We start from the raw sequence: 16,499 nt of genomic DNA, 5'->3' as shown, positions 1-16,499 counted from the left end.
ATATTTCAAAGATATTGTTCTACAATACCGGTACATGATAAGTTGTACATATTGAACCTTTACATAATAAGATAGTCGTAAATTGCAATGGCAGTTGCATTTATTGATTATTTATTCTAACAAACCAGTTAATGGTGTGTTGTTCAACTTAGCGCTTTGACAACGTGGCTTTATTTTGTGAGATCTTTCTAGAAACAGTGAGAATATTATTGTGCATTATATAACTCACTAGGCAAATACTTTTTATGGCATACAATAACTCACTTTATATCCAATCAAATGTGTTGCTTTTCTATGTCTGTTTCGCTACTAGTCCTTTGTTCGGGCAAGATAGTGTTTTATATTATCTGAAAAGGATTTTTGCATTAACAAACTTAGTGTTCTAAACATAGGTTACCTGGCTCATAAAAAACTCATGTAGGCTTTCACATTGGACCTCATATGTTAGTTTATTGAGATTAGAAGTTTGGCATGAACATAAGCAAGGAGTCTGCATGGCAAAACTATATCCTCATATGCCCACACAAAAAGGATTCCCTATTTCTCCTTCTATGTATAGACGTGGGAGCATTCAGAATTTGGGAACTATATGTTTGATAATTCTTGCATCATGCCTATACAATGACTACAGATTAGTTCAAATGCTATGAATAAGTAGTTGATCTCAGAACATTTGTATCTCACCTATATGGCATTTCATTATTTCAAGGACTCGTCTGACAGCGCGTGTGATTGTTGAGGATGAGAAAGCGGCCATATTATACTATTTGAAGTGATGTCCTTTTGACTAGTAGTGTCTCCAACAAAAGAAAAAGGGCATGTTATTTCCAATTGGATTTAGACCTGCCATTTGTTTATGTAACCAACACAATGTATCCGCGAGAGCTATTTCTCGCCCGTTGCAAGACGGAGCTCTGTCTCACCTTTGACGAGCGCGCTACGGGGTCAGCCAATTACTGTAGCTTCGGTGCGACTTTTCCCCCTTGTGGTTTTATTTATTGATTTTCACTATTTTTTCAGGGTTATCTTACACTTTTTCTATTTTATTAGGTTTTATTTGTTTATTTCTTCGGTTTTCCCATATTTCCTTTGTTTTCCGTTTTTTATTTCCTTTTTCCTTTTATTTTTATTTTTAATGCATGTTTAATTATTATTTTCATCACATTGTACATTTTTGTATATACCAGGAACACTTTTCTTATACATGTTTAACATTTTTTAAATACATTATTTATTCATTTCCAATTATATATTTTGATGTTTACCTTTTTCATATACATCTAAAACATGTTTAATGCACGTTTATCATTTTCTGAATAAATGTTTAACATTTTTCCAATACGTGATTTGATGTCTTCGATTTCTGATACCCATTTTACGTATTTCATATATATCTAAAACAATTTTATACATACTTAACATTTTCCAAATACATGATTAATATTTTTTTAGATACATCTTTTCAACATTTTTTTGAATATGTGTTAAACATGTTTCAAATGTGTGGTGAAACTATTTTAATGATAATTTTATAGTTTATAAAGTTAAAAATATGTGCAACATATTTTTGAAATGTGTGACATTTTCTAAATGTAACTTACTTTTTTGGGGTACAATTTTTCTCTGAATTACATGACATTTTTTACATTGTATATTTTTTGTAAAAATTATCATGCACGTTTTTCGCAAGGCATGAACATTTTATAAATATCACATACATTTTTAATGGTACATTGTATAAACATTTTTAATGTGTGATGAACGCTTTAAAAATGAACTAAATTATTATTTTTGTAATATATGTATTGAATATTTTTCAAAATATGAAGTTAAAAAGAAAAGAAAAACACATGCATGGCATTAGCGTGACGAACCCACATAGCTACTGAGACAACCCACTACCAGCCCCCTATAGACAGCCCGAGCTACTGTCTCGCATTAAGCGAGACGCATTGCGTGTTCTGAACCCTTCCTAACTCCACTAGCTCCATAACTTCAACTTCTCGAGTGAGCTTATCACTTCACCCAACGATCCAAAATCATCCGGGAGGGACGCTAGGTTCTCCCAGCGCTATAGCCCAGCTGGGAGGCAAGAAGCCTATTGGGCGCCCCTTTGGGCTAGTTCTAGTTGGAGGCAGCCCAGTTTGGCAGCATAGTTTTTTACATAGTGGTGATGGTTTAGGCTGGTTCATCGCAAAAAGACACGAATAGGGCTGGACTGTACGTGGTGATGGCTACGGAGGCTATCTCGGTCATCAATCACATCCGAGTGAACTCGCCATTGCCATGGGGTTGCCGCTCCTCGCTGGTGGCGGGACTAGCGGTGTTGAGCACGGGATCCGGTGGGAACAAGGTCGGGATGGACGGATCTGTAAGCGAAGAAGAGAATCCGGCCGCCGAGGGGGGAGCGGGCGTGGCGGCGCGACTGGCGGCGGCGGTGAGGGTTTGAGAGGGAGAGTCGTTGGGCGAATGGGCGAGGGAACGAGGAAAAGATTCGATCTAGAGGCTCTTTTTGTGCACGAGCGGGTACGTGAGGGAAGGTGTCAACGCCGAATCATTTTCCTCGGAGGTGGAAAAAACTTGTAAGTACTTGGAACTCTAGATTTTGTTAATCCGCAAAGCTCGGTTTTCCTTGCTTATCAAAAACGCACTTCCTGGAGCTAATCCGTTCGGTGGCGTTTTCACTTTGGAGGTTGTGAAGCTTGGACTTGGAGAGGTTCAGTAGATTGACAACCATTGATCTTATTTGACGTCTGGCATGTCAGTGTAGTATTGGTACACACATTATGGGGAGCGGAAAATGCCAACGGAGGCAGAGCTCCGGGGAGATCAGTATTTCGAAAGAAAATCAAAAGTCATATTTTTAAACTTTCAAAAAAAATCCACACAAAATTATATGATTCTGCACGCACGTGTGAAAAGAATCATTTGATTTTTTTGTGATTTGTAGGCTATACAAAAAAATAAATTTCCGGCTCAACAACAAAAAAAACTCGGCCCATTTTAGAAATACTTTTTTTTCTGTACGCCACGTGTGGAAGTATAATTTTTGCACATACGCAGTACACATGTGTTCGAGTGTATACAATAATTTTCAAAAAAAAAATCATGCTGTGGAGATTCGTAATTTCCAAATGAGCTCCATGGAGCTCGGCCTCCAGAAGCCCTCGCACAGGCGTCGCTTGGTTGGGCCGGCTTGCGATACCTTTTGATACTTCGGCCTTTTTGCTATCTTTCCTGTAGTATTCTCGGTTTTCTCTTGTTTTTATCGAGTTGATGAATTTATTGATAAAAAAGTGATTTTTTAAGTTTTAAAATAATTTTATTAAATTTTGAGAAATTTGAATATTTTTTACCGCAAATATGTTTTTGAAAGCATGAACATTTTTACAAGTTTGGGCACATTTTTCGAAAACTTGATTTAAAAAAACAATTGGGGAACATGTTTTAAAAACATGGTTAATTTTTGAAGAAAATATATGTCTTAAACGCGAAATGTTTTAAAAGAATTGTTAACATCTTCTGAAATCACAAACATTTAAAAAAAAATGGGATCATATTTTGAAACACATTGATATTTTTTATGTTTTGGGAACATGTATTGAATAGATTTTAGAGTGAATATTTTTTAAAAATTTGGAAACATTTTTTAAAGTTTTGAGAAAGATATTTCAAAAATGTGAAAATTGAAAAAAATGGGAACATTTGCTGGATTTGTGAATATTTTTATAAAGGTGAACATTGTTTGAATTGCTGGTCATTCTTTAAATTGTGATTTTAAAAAACTGAAATTTTTGACCGCTTTATATTTAAAAATATATAAATAAAATAGAAAAAGGAAAAAGAAATCGAGAATCTTATAGAAGGTTTCCAGAAACTATAAAAATGTGAAGCTTCCTAAAACCGGAATCACCTTCCTTGCGTAGGCTACCTAAAATAAAGCAAACCCTATTTGGCGCTGCAGGTGCCAGTTAAGGGCAATCTTCCTAACCGGCGCCTACAGCCGTGTTAGCTGGGTTGGCCCATTTATCTGTTTACGGGGCGTCGGAGTTTCGAACACAGGATCTGTAGGTTTACGTGGCCACTTGGGCTAACACTACCGATGTGAAATATCCTTTTTATAATTTCTCCAGTTCGCAGGAAGCCTCCGGTTTTGGGAATCTTCTAGAAGCTTATAAACCGGTTTTTCCAGGTTCGCTAGGCAGTTTTCCGTCCGGTTCTTATTTGTTTTTTTCTTTTTATATATTATTTCCTTTTTCTATTTCTATGAACTATTTTTAAAAATGATGAACCTTTTCAAATTTGATGAACTATTTTTCAAAAACTATGAACTTTCTTCAAATTCTATGAGCTTTTCCAAAATCGATGAACTTTTTTAAAAACCGATGATCTTTTTCAAATTCGATGATTTTTTTAGATTCGATGAATGTTTTCCAGAATCGATGAACTTTTTTCAAATTCGAATGAACTTTTTTCAATTCGATGAACTTCTTTTTTTATATAATTCTGATTCTTTTTTCTTTTTTCTTTTTTCCTTTTTAAGTGATGTAAGAGAAAGCAAGGAAGAGAAAAATATCGAGGGGAAGAAAAACTGTAGCGAATGTGAGGACGAGCGAAGGAGTAGTGGGTCGAGGCCCAATAGGGATCGCTAGTGTGTGCCAACTAAGTTTTCGGACCTGGCCTCTTCTTCCCTGCCCCCCTCATGGGTAGAGGAGGCATGGGTATCTTCAGACTTGGCCTCCGAGGGATCTCGGATGAGCAGGCCGCTCTTCCCCTTCAATTATTTATGCTCTTTGGTCGAGACCACGTGTGGTTCCTCGGCAAAGAGCACCTCGAGTTGAGGAGATCTTGCCTCCTTGGGCAGCGGCGCCGGGCACAACATTCGTTGCGCCTTGGGGATCCATTTCTAAGGAAGAAAGAATAGGTTTAATCATTCTAATAAGAGGGCTCTATGAAATAGAAGAAAGACATAATATGAAACTATATGTTGTGGTTACCTTGTTGGCACATGTGCAGCGTCAAAGCCGCACTCCGCCCCCTCCTGGGGGAATTTGTTCTGGGACGGCTTGAACAGTGCCATCCACATCCCAGCCAAGGTGGTGCAGAAGAAGCGTTGCCTTGGCGGCACGTCCTCGGGCTTGTGAGCCCACATCGGGCTCGCCCGAAGCTGAAGTGGCAGGATACGGCGATGAAGCATGACGTCCACCAGCTTGATCTACTTCTCGTCTGCCAGAAATTTGATCCTCTTTTGCATCTCGGTCACCTCTTCGGGGTTGCCCAAATCCAAGCATTTCCTCTTCCAGGAGACAAGCCTCCTCAAAGGAGCCGTCGAGAAGGCCGGGACTTCGGCCTAGCCGCCGGCGAGTGGTTCGGTGATGTAGAACCATTCCCATTGCCATTCTTTGATCGTTTCTACGAAAGTGCCTTTGAACCAATCGACCTTTTGGGCCTTGCTGATCATGGCCCCTCCGCACTCTGCCAGTTCGGTGCCGCTGGAGTTCGGCTTGATATCGAACGTCCTCATCCATAGGCCAATGTGTGGCTCAATGGGAAGGAAGACCTCGAAGACGATGGCGTACATCACGAGGTGGAGGATGGAGTTTGGGGCTAGATGGTGGAAATCTAGCTCGTAGTAGAAGAGAACCCCGCGCACGAAGGGGTGCAGCGGGAACCCCAGACCTCAAATGAGGTGGGGAACGAAGATAACCCTCTCCCCCGACTTGGGAGTAGGGATATGCTAGTTTGGCTCTAGAGGACGGCAAGTGGGATCGGCGAGGATGTATCCCGCATTTCAGAGCTCCATGACGTGGGAGCCCGTCCAGTGACCCTTCAGATTTGCGTCGACCATTGCTGAAGATTGGAACTGTGAGCACTGGAGGAGATGGGTGAATTTGAGAATGGATTTGGGCATTGGAGCTTAGGAGGCTGTGCACAAGGGCGATGGAATGGGAGCATGTGGAAAGTGCTATTGCTGCCCTTTGCTCTTATAAGCCTGTGAAAGGCCAAGAGTCAACCCTTGCTGCACCGTAAAAATCGCCATGACCTAACAAAAGATACCATTATGCGCATGGGGTAAAACGAAATCTTGATGATATCCCCCTAAAATATGGCGCACGATCTCTGCCTTGATGAGACGTGCCAATGAGAAAACTGCCTCGGGCCACGATTCAAGTAACAGTAACTGACTTGCTTCAATATAGGTGGTGACGCTTCGGTAAAGCTGTCAGACTAGGGGGCATTGTTCCCACCTACGCGGTTAGCCTTCGAGGCTAAGTTATCCCAAGAATTTGGATATTTGAGAGTTGGGTTGGGGAAACATGTGGTTGGAAAGAGGTTCCTTTAAGGACGAGCTTGGAAAAGGTCGTGAATGTAAAAGAATCTCAGAATACATGGAGGATCATTTGAAGGGAGGAACTCGCCTGTCAAGGCGAAGACTCCAAAGCTGAAGTCATGTGTCCAAGGAAGATTGTCATCGCCGGCATCGAAGACTAGTTCAGGGACTACTGGTGGTGTCCTGTACTAGGGGGTACCAACCTAGTTAGCCCACAGTCCATGGGTCGAACTTACACCCATCGTTCTTACAAGGGAAGACTCCAGAAGCCTCGTACTTCGGCGTGATCAAAGTGGACTTTTCCAAAGACTTGACGTGTACTCCAAGGACTGCATTAGCCGTCATCATGTGTATCCCTAGATTGGCAACTGAGGGGTTTAGTCTATAGAGACCACGGTCACCATTACAACCATCTTGCCTTAGGGTAGAAGACAACTTACGATCTCGAGGTAGATCAAGCTTGTACTCAAAATACATCATCATAAATACAATCAAAGCATGACGTAGGGTATTACCTCTTCGAGAGGGCTCGAACATGGGTAAATATTGTCCCCTTCGTCTCTTGTTACCCATAGATCTGAGATCCACAGCTCGGGACCCCCTACCCGAGGTTTGCCGGTTTTACTATCGACAGTACCGTAGTCACTTCCTACCGTACGGTGGACTTTGGGGTTTCTTAAATATTGTCTGTAACTAGGTGATCATAATGACAACTTGTAGGTTCATCAGAAAGTTTGACAAGGAACTAGATAGATCGAGAGTGGGATTTGCTCCTCCGACTATGGACAGATATTCTTAGGGCCCTCTCAGTGTGATGACATCCATCATCGTCTAGCTAGACACAATGACTATGTCACGGGGATGCCGGAACATTTCAATGAGAAAACAGAACAAAACTGGCAAGGAGATCAACGGTATAGTGAGCATGTGTATGACTCAGGAGGATACCGATGCAACTTAGGTTCTGTAAAGTATCATGAAGCAAAGGTAACATCACATGATAACCAAAGGTTCACTCGAATGTCATTCGTGTAATCATATGGATCGATATGGACGTCCACGGTTATGCTATCGATCATTGAACAAAGGGGTTTCGTTCATGTCTACGATTTACCGAACCTATGGGATCACAAGCTTAAGGTAATCATGATCTGATGAGTGTTAGTAGGACGAGAGTATCGAGGATTTATTTGTGGAATTGTTTCATTAATATTTGAAATAGTTCCGAGAGGAACCGTAGGCGTATCGGTGTCACCCGAAGGGTTTCGGAGTTTATCGGGCAATACCAGGTATTAACGATAAATAATATGTAGGTAGAAAATGTTTTCCGATATGTTAAATTATATATAATATACTCTTATAATTAAAAGACCAAAGGGTGGAGAGAGAATTGGGCCACAAGGGCCCATGTAGGGAAGGTGCCCCTTTCCCCCTTGAGGGAGGCCGAATTGGGGTCCTTCCCCCTTTTGGCTGGCAAAAGGAGGAGAGTCCTTCCCCTCCTTGTGGCGCCCCTCCATCTCCTCTCAACCTATATATACTAGAGGTCCAAGGCACTTTTATCACACAAGTTTTGGAGCCTCCTCTAGTTCCTCTAGTTCTAGTTGGTCCTGATTGATCAATTAGAGCTTGACCTAGATCCTTGGATCCTCATAATTAGAAGCCTAGTGTGGTTCTAATCTCCTCCCTCTAATTCTCTAGCAATGATTAGCTCTGTACGGAGAAGCGCTTCCGGATCGTGAAGACCGTACGCTTGCAACCAAGTAGAGATGTCGTTCTTTCGGTCTCCCATTCGAGAGACGTCTACGGATCGTCATCGATCAACGGTTCGAAGGACTCTAAGTATGATCTAGACCGACTCGTCTACTTCCGTTGCACTCCAGAGTCGGTAATGATCGTTGATCCAAACCCTATATGCATCTTCATATTGTTCCTGGGTATTCGTAGGGTGATTTTTTTTGTTTTACGTTTCCAACAGAAAATGTAGGAGAAAAGAGTGGAGAAGCTAGAGCAGAGGTACAAACTCTTCTTGGATGTGCAAAGAGTGAGGATGTTGTTCCACTGGGAGAGGTTGAACATTGAGAAGAGAGGATAGACATCAAAATGGGAGCTTGAAAGTGCAAAGACATCGGAGACAATTGAGAAACAGAAGGTGAAGCTTCCAAGGGACACGACAGAGCTGAGGATCATGTTGCAAGACACTAGCCTCTTGGATGATGAAGGCAAGAAGTGGTTTCTCAATAAGAAGAAGAAGAAGAAGAAGAAGAAGAAGATTAACAAGCGCAACAATTGAGGTGATTGATTCATTTGTGTATCGCTTATGTATGACTTGTTGAATTTTTTTTGGCTTGTGTTGAATTGTTTAATCATGGTTTATTTTGGTTTATGATGAATTGGTGAATTGGTGATTTTGTGTCTTATATGATCTATATGCATGTGTTTTCATGAAACTGAGGGTATAAATATGGTAGGTGTGGTTGCCCGGACGAACAAATGAGGGGTTGGCTGGCGTTGTCTGCGGACGTTTCGGGGGTTCAATTTGCCCAATCCGTTTGAAGGTGTCCTAATTGCCAATTGTTGCATAGCAGTACTGCCTCAAGTTGTAGTTATCCTTGTCATATTTACGTCCCAAGCGGCATGTCTTTAAATTAATTACCCGTTACAAAATTTGTTATGTCGCTATCTCTATTCATTAAAGAAAACAATTGCATCTTACTAATCAGAAGATAGCATTTTGTAGATACAAATTGCAACAGCCCCCCCCCCCCCCCCCTCCCCAAAAAAAAGAATTCGCAGCGCTCTGACTTTGACACTTTCATGTGCAGCCGACCAGGATATCTTTTGGCCCAAAGTACCAATTTTTCCCTCAAGTTTTTCAGTGAAACTCATGCATTCCAAACACAGCTAGTAGGCCAATTAGTACTTCCAAATTCCAATGCTCGTTCTAGGAGTTTTACTGTGGTTCTTATCAGAAGACATAGTTGAGTCCTCCCACTATGAATCTAAATGGCTACTTAGAGCATCTTCAATAGTCGATGACATACATGTAAAAATAATAAATTTTTAAATCACCAAGGCATAAAAACGGTGCTCAAAGAGATGATGTAGATGCAACGTTTTTACTCGAGTTTTGTTTGTGATGTAAAATGGGGCACCAAGAGATGCAAATGTGCATCACTTGGGCCTCTCGAGCAAAACGTGTGCACCTCCAACTACCGTGTGGGACATTCCCGCCGCGCTCCGGCTCCACCCGACCAACACCGTCGGCAATTTCCGTCGGCAAGACTGCAACAGCTGCTCGTCCATCCTCTCCTAAGTCCGTCGCGACCGCACCACCCTACCCCATCTCCCCAGATGGCCGCAAGAGGTCTCGCCACCGCGTTGATTTGGATCCGCCGCCGCGCAGAGTTTGGGCCGATTCAGCTGTTGGCTGGAGCGTCGGCGCCCGTGATGGCTCCCGAAGCTCGTGGTCGTGGTCCGGAGTAGGTCTTCGGGCCATCTGAGCTATCACGGGCATGTGCGCGGCCGCCGCGACCAAGCCGAGGGCTTGCTGCTTCGGTCGGCGTCGCCTGCACCACCTCGCCAAAATTACGGGCACACCCCTATCGGCACGCGTCAACGAGGTGGGTGAGAGGCCTCTGTGACCGGCATGGCTACCATCTTCAAATATTGATGATGATTTGTTTGAGATGATTTAATATTTATTTGATATGATTTGTGATTTATTTTGAGATGATTTTGATGTCAGTTGGTTCAAATATGTATGAAATTGCGGAGCGGTTATTGTGTGGCTGCCCTATTTTACATCACCTATTGGGGCACTAGTGCTGTATTTTACATCATCTGTTGAAGATAGATGTTTTGATGATGTACAAAACCGCTTTTTGATGATGTAAATTTTACTCAAAGCACAATTTAATAATGTATTTTACACCATCTTCTATTGGAGACGCTCAAAAATCTAAAATTGATGGCACAATCACTTGCAGACGGGTGACTCTGATATGAATGGATTAATAGCAGTCAAAAACACATAATTAGCTCAAGAAATTTTGCAAGTTGCTAGTTACTCAATTTCTACAATTGAATCAAAGAACGTTCATCATTAGAGCATCTCCAATAGAAGATGCAGATTTGGAGATGTAAAAATTTACATCTCCAAAAAGTGCCTTTTGCATCTCTAGAAAGAGGCCAACTCCAACAGATGATGCAAAACGGAGATATAAAAGAACAACTCCAATAAAAGATGTAAACAAGAAATGTAAAACCGGCTACCGGCCGATTCACGCCTCCACCACGTGGCTTGGAGGCCCGCCGCTTCTTTGCAGGTGCCTTCAGCACGACGACGACCGGCCAGGGTGTGGCAAATCCGAGACACCGGCATGGTGTCGAAGGCCGGATTGGGGAAAGTTTGCGTGGAGATGGCGGGCGTGACGAGGTGGGTCAGGGCATCGGCGACGGAGTCACAGAAGGCGGCGAGGTCATCGGCGTCGGCCATGGTGGCGGTGAGAGGCAGGAGGCACACGAGCGACGGTCGCACAAAAACGAAAAGAAACGGCAGTTGGCAGTTAGCACGTGGCTACCCTTTTTACATCTCCGGTCGGCATAGATGCAAATTTCATCGTGAGGTGTTGTATTTTACATTTTCAGAAGGCAAAGATGTATTTTTTAAGATGCTTTGGGGCCTCAGAGATGCAAAAATAGTTAGTATTTTTGCATATACATCTTCTAGTGGAGATGCTTCTGTTGAACCAAATAATAAAATCAGGCTTAGGAGAAGAAGGATTAGACCTTTCCCCAAACAATCGGCTCGTTGCCCTCAGCCCCCGCCAGATCCTTCCTTCTTGGGCGAGCCGGCTATGGCGAGTACCGTGCAACGTGCTAAGCGCAGAGAAGCTAACTTTGGTGCCGAGAGCAGGCTACGCTGCCCTCCATAATACCAAAATCAGCAGATTCCAATCAGCCTACCGCACAAATTTAAATATCCTCCATAGTACTAGCACCAAGAACAGATAACAAAGCACAAAATATAACAAAGTCAGAGAGATGTCTGACATGTTTCCATTAACAACAAAAATTACATCGATGCCGCTAGGCGAACAGCTTATTACATACTGACGCAAATCAGCGGGCCTCCCTAAGCCTTCTTGGGGGACTTGGCGGCCTTCTTGGGCGACTTGCCCTCCTTGGGCACCTTCTCCGCCGTCCGCTTGGGGAGCAGCACCGGGTTGATCTTGGGCACGACGCCGCCGTGCGCGATGGTGACGCCGGCCAGCAGCTTCCCGAGCTCCTCGTCGTTCCTGACGGCGAGCAGCAGGTGCCTCGGGATGATGCGGCTCTTCTTGTTGTCCTTGGCGGCGTTGCCGGCGAGCTCCAGCAGCTCGGCGGCGAGGTACTCGAGGACGGCCGCGAGGTAGACGGGGGCGCCCGTGCCGACGCGCTGCGCGTAGCGGCCCTTCTTGAGGTACCGCCCGATGCGGCCAACCGGGAACTGGAGCCCGGCCTTGACGGACCTCGACACCGACTTCTTCCTGGGGCCGCCTGCCTTGCGCCCTGCGGCTCCCTTCTTGGCCTTCGCGCCTGCTCCGGTGGCTGAGACGTCCATGGCTAGCCGCTGATGCTCGTCGAGGCGCGTAAGAGAAGATGTTTGGTGCTGAGAGATTGGGATGGCGAGCTCTGGACTGGTGGGGAATGCGGCGAGACGGCCGGAGTATTTAAACGGTGCGGACGGCGGCCGTGGTGCGCCTGTCGATCCGTGGGCGTGGCGGTTGGGTGGTGGGATGGGGAGGGCGTGGACGGTCAAGATGCGGTCGGGGGAGGAGCGATCCGTGGGAAGCACGGTTGGACCAATCAGGTGCGAGGAGATTTTGGAGGCCGGAGAACTTTGAGCCTCCGTTTTCCCGCGTACGGTGAGGAGATTTCGGGGGAAGGGGTGGCAGCCAAGCGCTGATTTTCGCGGCGTGGGTGGGTAGGTGGCAACTGCCAAGCGTCACTCAGATATGATAGAGATCAAGCTCAACGAAAAGTATATGATAGAGATCGATCTCCGCAACGGAACGGACGCTATGGAAGCAACAGAACGGGCGCATATTTGGCACAGACACCATATGCAATGTGTGGGGCATGGTCCAACTCATTTTCGAGACTTTAGCAGGGAGGTTCGGAGTGCTAAGATATTGCGAGTAGTGGGCTAGATGGGTTCGGAGTGGAGTTGGTGGGGTTGCCGGTCTGTGGTGATCTACACCTTGTTGTAATCTCTTGTAAATATTTTCTGTCTTCTATAAAACTAATGTACTTCTTTGGCGTACTCTTGAAAAAAAATCTCCACATAAATGGATGCAAATTTGTTTGAAAGAACGGGTGTGCATTAACAGAGAAGATTGAACAGGTAGGTTTATCGGTAAGGAGATCATGCAGATCATGCGTTGGATGATTCGATTGATGGACAACTTGATGTATAAGTCAAAGAGAGACGATTCCCTATGCATGGTGGTAGCTACGCACACATGGTAGCAGCTACACATCCTTTGGCATAAGTGCCTTTTTTTATATATGAAGTGTCAGCTTTCTTATGGCATTGGCACAAGTGCATTTTTGTTGTATATGAATTAAGTTTTCTTATTTCTCTTGTATTTTTTATTACCTTTTTTTTACAGAAGTGCCTTTTCATTGTGTAGAAAGGGTCTTTTCTCACTTATCTCAGTCTTTTTGCTTTCCTTTTTGGCAAATTATTTTCCATATATGTATTTCAAACTTCACATGTAAATGAATATGCAACATATTTCAAATAGTTATTGTGAACACATGTCACATATCATTTTATTGTGAAAATAATTATTGGGGATGTTGAAATGCTTTATGTTATGTATAGTTACTTGTGAAATGAGATATTCATAATCATATCTATAACTTTTTATGTGCCATGTGAAATGTTGTTTCAAAACTGCACTTGTGAATACAGTTTGTATCTTCATAGACCATAGTTGATATAAGGATTGAGTATAGCTTTTCTAATATATGTATGTATATTTTAATTCACATTTAAATTTCTATGTAACATATTTCATATCTGGATTGAGGATAGTTTTCCCAATATATATATTTGAAACTTTACATGTAAATGAATATGTAACATATTTCAAATAGTTACTGTGAACACACGTCACATATCATTTAGTTGTGAAAATAATTACTGGGGATATTGGAATGCTTTATGTTATGTATAGTTAGTTACTTGTGAAATGAGATCTTCATAATCATATTTATGACTTTTTATGTGTTATGTGAAATGTTATTTATAAACTACACTTGTGAAATAGTGGTATTACAATGATATAGACATATAAATTTTAACAGACCATTCAACCATCACTATTTATTATTTATGTTTAGGTTTACACTAGTAGAAAAAGGGTCAAATGTTCAGCTCATTAATCCCGGTTTGTATTTGAGCCGGCACTAATGTGACCAATAGTGCCGGTTCTAACGGCTAGGCGGGCGGCGCTCATTAGTACCGGTTCGTGGCGAAGCTTTAGTACCGGTTCGTGGCACGAACCGGTACTAAAGAGGTGGTGGCCTTTAGTACGGGTTGGTGCTCCAACCGGTATTAAAGACCCCCCCCCCCTTTAGTACGGGTTGGTGGCTCCAACCGGTACTAAAGGTGGTGGCCTTTAGTACGGGTTGGTGGCTCCAACCGGTACTAAAGACCCCCCCCCCTTTAGTACCGGTTGAAGCCACCAACTGGTACTAAAGGTGGTGCGCTGCCACCCGCAGTGCACAATGTTTAGTCCCACCTCGCTAGTTGAGAGGAGCTCGCACCGGTTTATAAGCCCCGCCGCAGCTACCGTGTCGAGCTCCTCTCTAAGCAGGCCTTTGTGGGCCTATTGCAAGTCTTCTGCCCTGTGGGGCCTACTGGGCCTGCATCCTGGCCCAACTAGAGGTTGGGTTTCTAGTCGTATGTAGGCCGTGCCGGCCCAGTAGGCGGGCTGTTTTTGCTTTATTTCAAAAAAATCCACCAACCGGGACTAAAGGCCCCCAAGACCACGACGCGCCTCGTGCCACGTGATGGGCCTTTGGTCCCGGTTCTTGCTGAACCGGGACTAAAGGGGGGGACCTTTAATGCCCACCCTTTAGTACTGGTTCCAGAACCGGTACTAAAGGTCCTTACGAACCGGTACTAAAAGTCGTTTTTCTACTAGTGTTAGTAAATGATATAAATGATGCTTAAATAATATAGTATGATTTGTGATATTAGATATGCTTTCAACTATACTAAATGTACTAATTGTGGAATGCTGCTTCGCAAAAAAATTAACTGTATAACCATATGACATATGAAATATGATATTATGAAAAGTAAAATATAACATTTGTACTATTATTTAACATAAAACACATCTGAACAATGAATTGTCATGTACAAGAAATTGTGGAATGTTTGTATTTTTTAGTTCACATGTAGATTTACACGTAACATATTTCACATATGCATTGAGGAAAGTTTTCCAAATATATGTATTTTATATTTCACATGTAAATGACTATGCAACATATTTCAATTAGATATTGTGAACGCAAGTCACATATCATATAATTGTGAAAATAATTACTGGGGGAATTGAAATGCTATGTGTTATGTATAGTTACCTAACTTAAAACACACTTGAACAACAAATTGACCTGTACCACAAATTAGATCATACATCACAATTATTTCACTAATTCCATTTTTTTGAAATGTAATGCACGTAGGTAGTATAGCATGGAAGATGACATAGTCAATGATACATCTCCAACGTATCTATAATTATTGATTGTTCCATGCTATTATATTATTTATTTTGGATGTTTTATATGCATTAATATGCTATTTTATATAATTTTTGGCACTAACTTATTAACCCAGAGCCCAGTGCCAATTTCTATTTTTTCCTTATTTTTGAGTTTTACAAAAAAGGAATATCAAATGGAGTCCAAACGGAATAAAAATTTACGATGTTTTTTCTTGGACCAGAAGACACCTACGTGACTTGGAGAGAGGGCCAGAAGAGTCCCGAGGAGGCCCTGAGGGCTTGTGGGCCCCTCGGTAGTCCCCTAACCCTAATTCCAGCACTATATATTCTCAAATATTCCCCCTACATCAGAAGCATCCACCAAAATACTTTTCCGCCGCCGCAAGCTTCTGTTCCCGTGAGATCCCATCTTGGGGCCTTTTTCGGCACCCTGCCGGTGCGGGGTTCGATAATGGAGGGCCTATACATCAACCTTGTCGCCCTTTCGATGAAGCGTGAGTAGTTCACCACAGACCTAAGGGTCCATAGCTAGTAGCTAGATGGCTTCTTCTCTCTCTTTGATCTTCAATTCAATGTTCTCCTCGATGTTCTTGGAGTTCTATCCAATGTAATATTCTTTTGCAGTGTGTTTGTTGAGATCCGATGAATTGTGGATTTATGATCATATTATCTATGAATATTATTTGAGTCTTCTCTGAACTCTTTTATGCATGATTAAGATATATTTGTATTTCTCTTCGAACTATCGGTTTGGTTTGGCCAACTAGATCGGTTTTTCTTGCAATGGGAGAGCAGCTTAGTTTTGGGTTCAATCTTGCGGTGTCCTCACTCAGTGACATAGTAGGGGTAGCGAAGCATGTATTGTATTGTTGCCATCAAGGATAAAAAGATGAGGTTTATATCAGATTGCTTGAGTTTATCCCTCTACATCATGTCATCTTACTTAAAGTGTTACTCTGTTCTCTTGAACTTAATACTCTAGATGCATGTTGCATAACAGTCGATGTGTGGAGTAATAGTAATAGATGCAGGCAGGAGTCGGTCTACTTGTCATGGACGTGATGCCTATATTCATGATCATTGCCTTAGATATCGTCATAACTATGCGCTTTTCTATCAATTGCTCAACAGTAATTTGTTTACCCACCATATGTTTTATTTCAAGAGAGAAGCCTCTAGTGAAACCTATGGCCCCGGGTCTATTTTCCATCATATATTTTCATATCTATAAACCAAAAAAACCCAAAATACCTTGCTGCTTATTTATATTTACTTTAGTTTGCTCTTTTATTTATATTTTATACCTATCTCTATTAGATCTCACTCTTGTTGGTGACCGTGAAGGGATTGGCCACCCCTTTTTTGTGTTGTGTGCAAGT

The 16,499-nt window shown here is 42.6% G+C and overlaps 1 protein-coding gene across 1 annotated transcript; it reads right to left on the bottom strand.

The window, feature by feature from the left end:
- Nucleotides 1-11,356: 11,356 nt before the first annotated feature.
- On the bottom strand, nt 11,357-12,028 carry LOC123149915 (histone H2A). Its single transcript, XM_044569714.1, has one exon. The coding sequence runs from the start codon at nt 11,931-11,933 to the stop codon at nt 11,466-11,468; it is 468 nt and encodes a 155-aa protein (XP_044425649.1). The 5' UTR covers nt 11,934-12,028; the 3' UTR covers nt 11,357-11,465.
- Between the last annotated feature and the right edge of the window lie 4,471 nt (nt 12,029-16,499).

This window comes from Triticum aestivum, chromosome 7A (genome assembly GCF_018294505.1).
Source record: "Triticum aestivum cultivar Chinese Spring chromosome 7A, IWGSC CS RefSeq v2.1, whole genome shotgun sequence".
Classification (NCBI taxonomy): domain Eukaryota; kingdom Viridiplantae; phylum Streptophyta; class Magnoliopsida; order Poales; family Poaceae; genus Triticum; species Triticum aestivum.
This window is presented reverse-complemented; position numbering and strand designations above follow the sequence as displayed.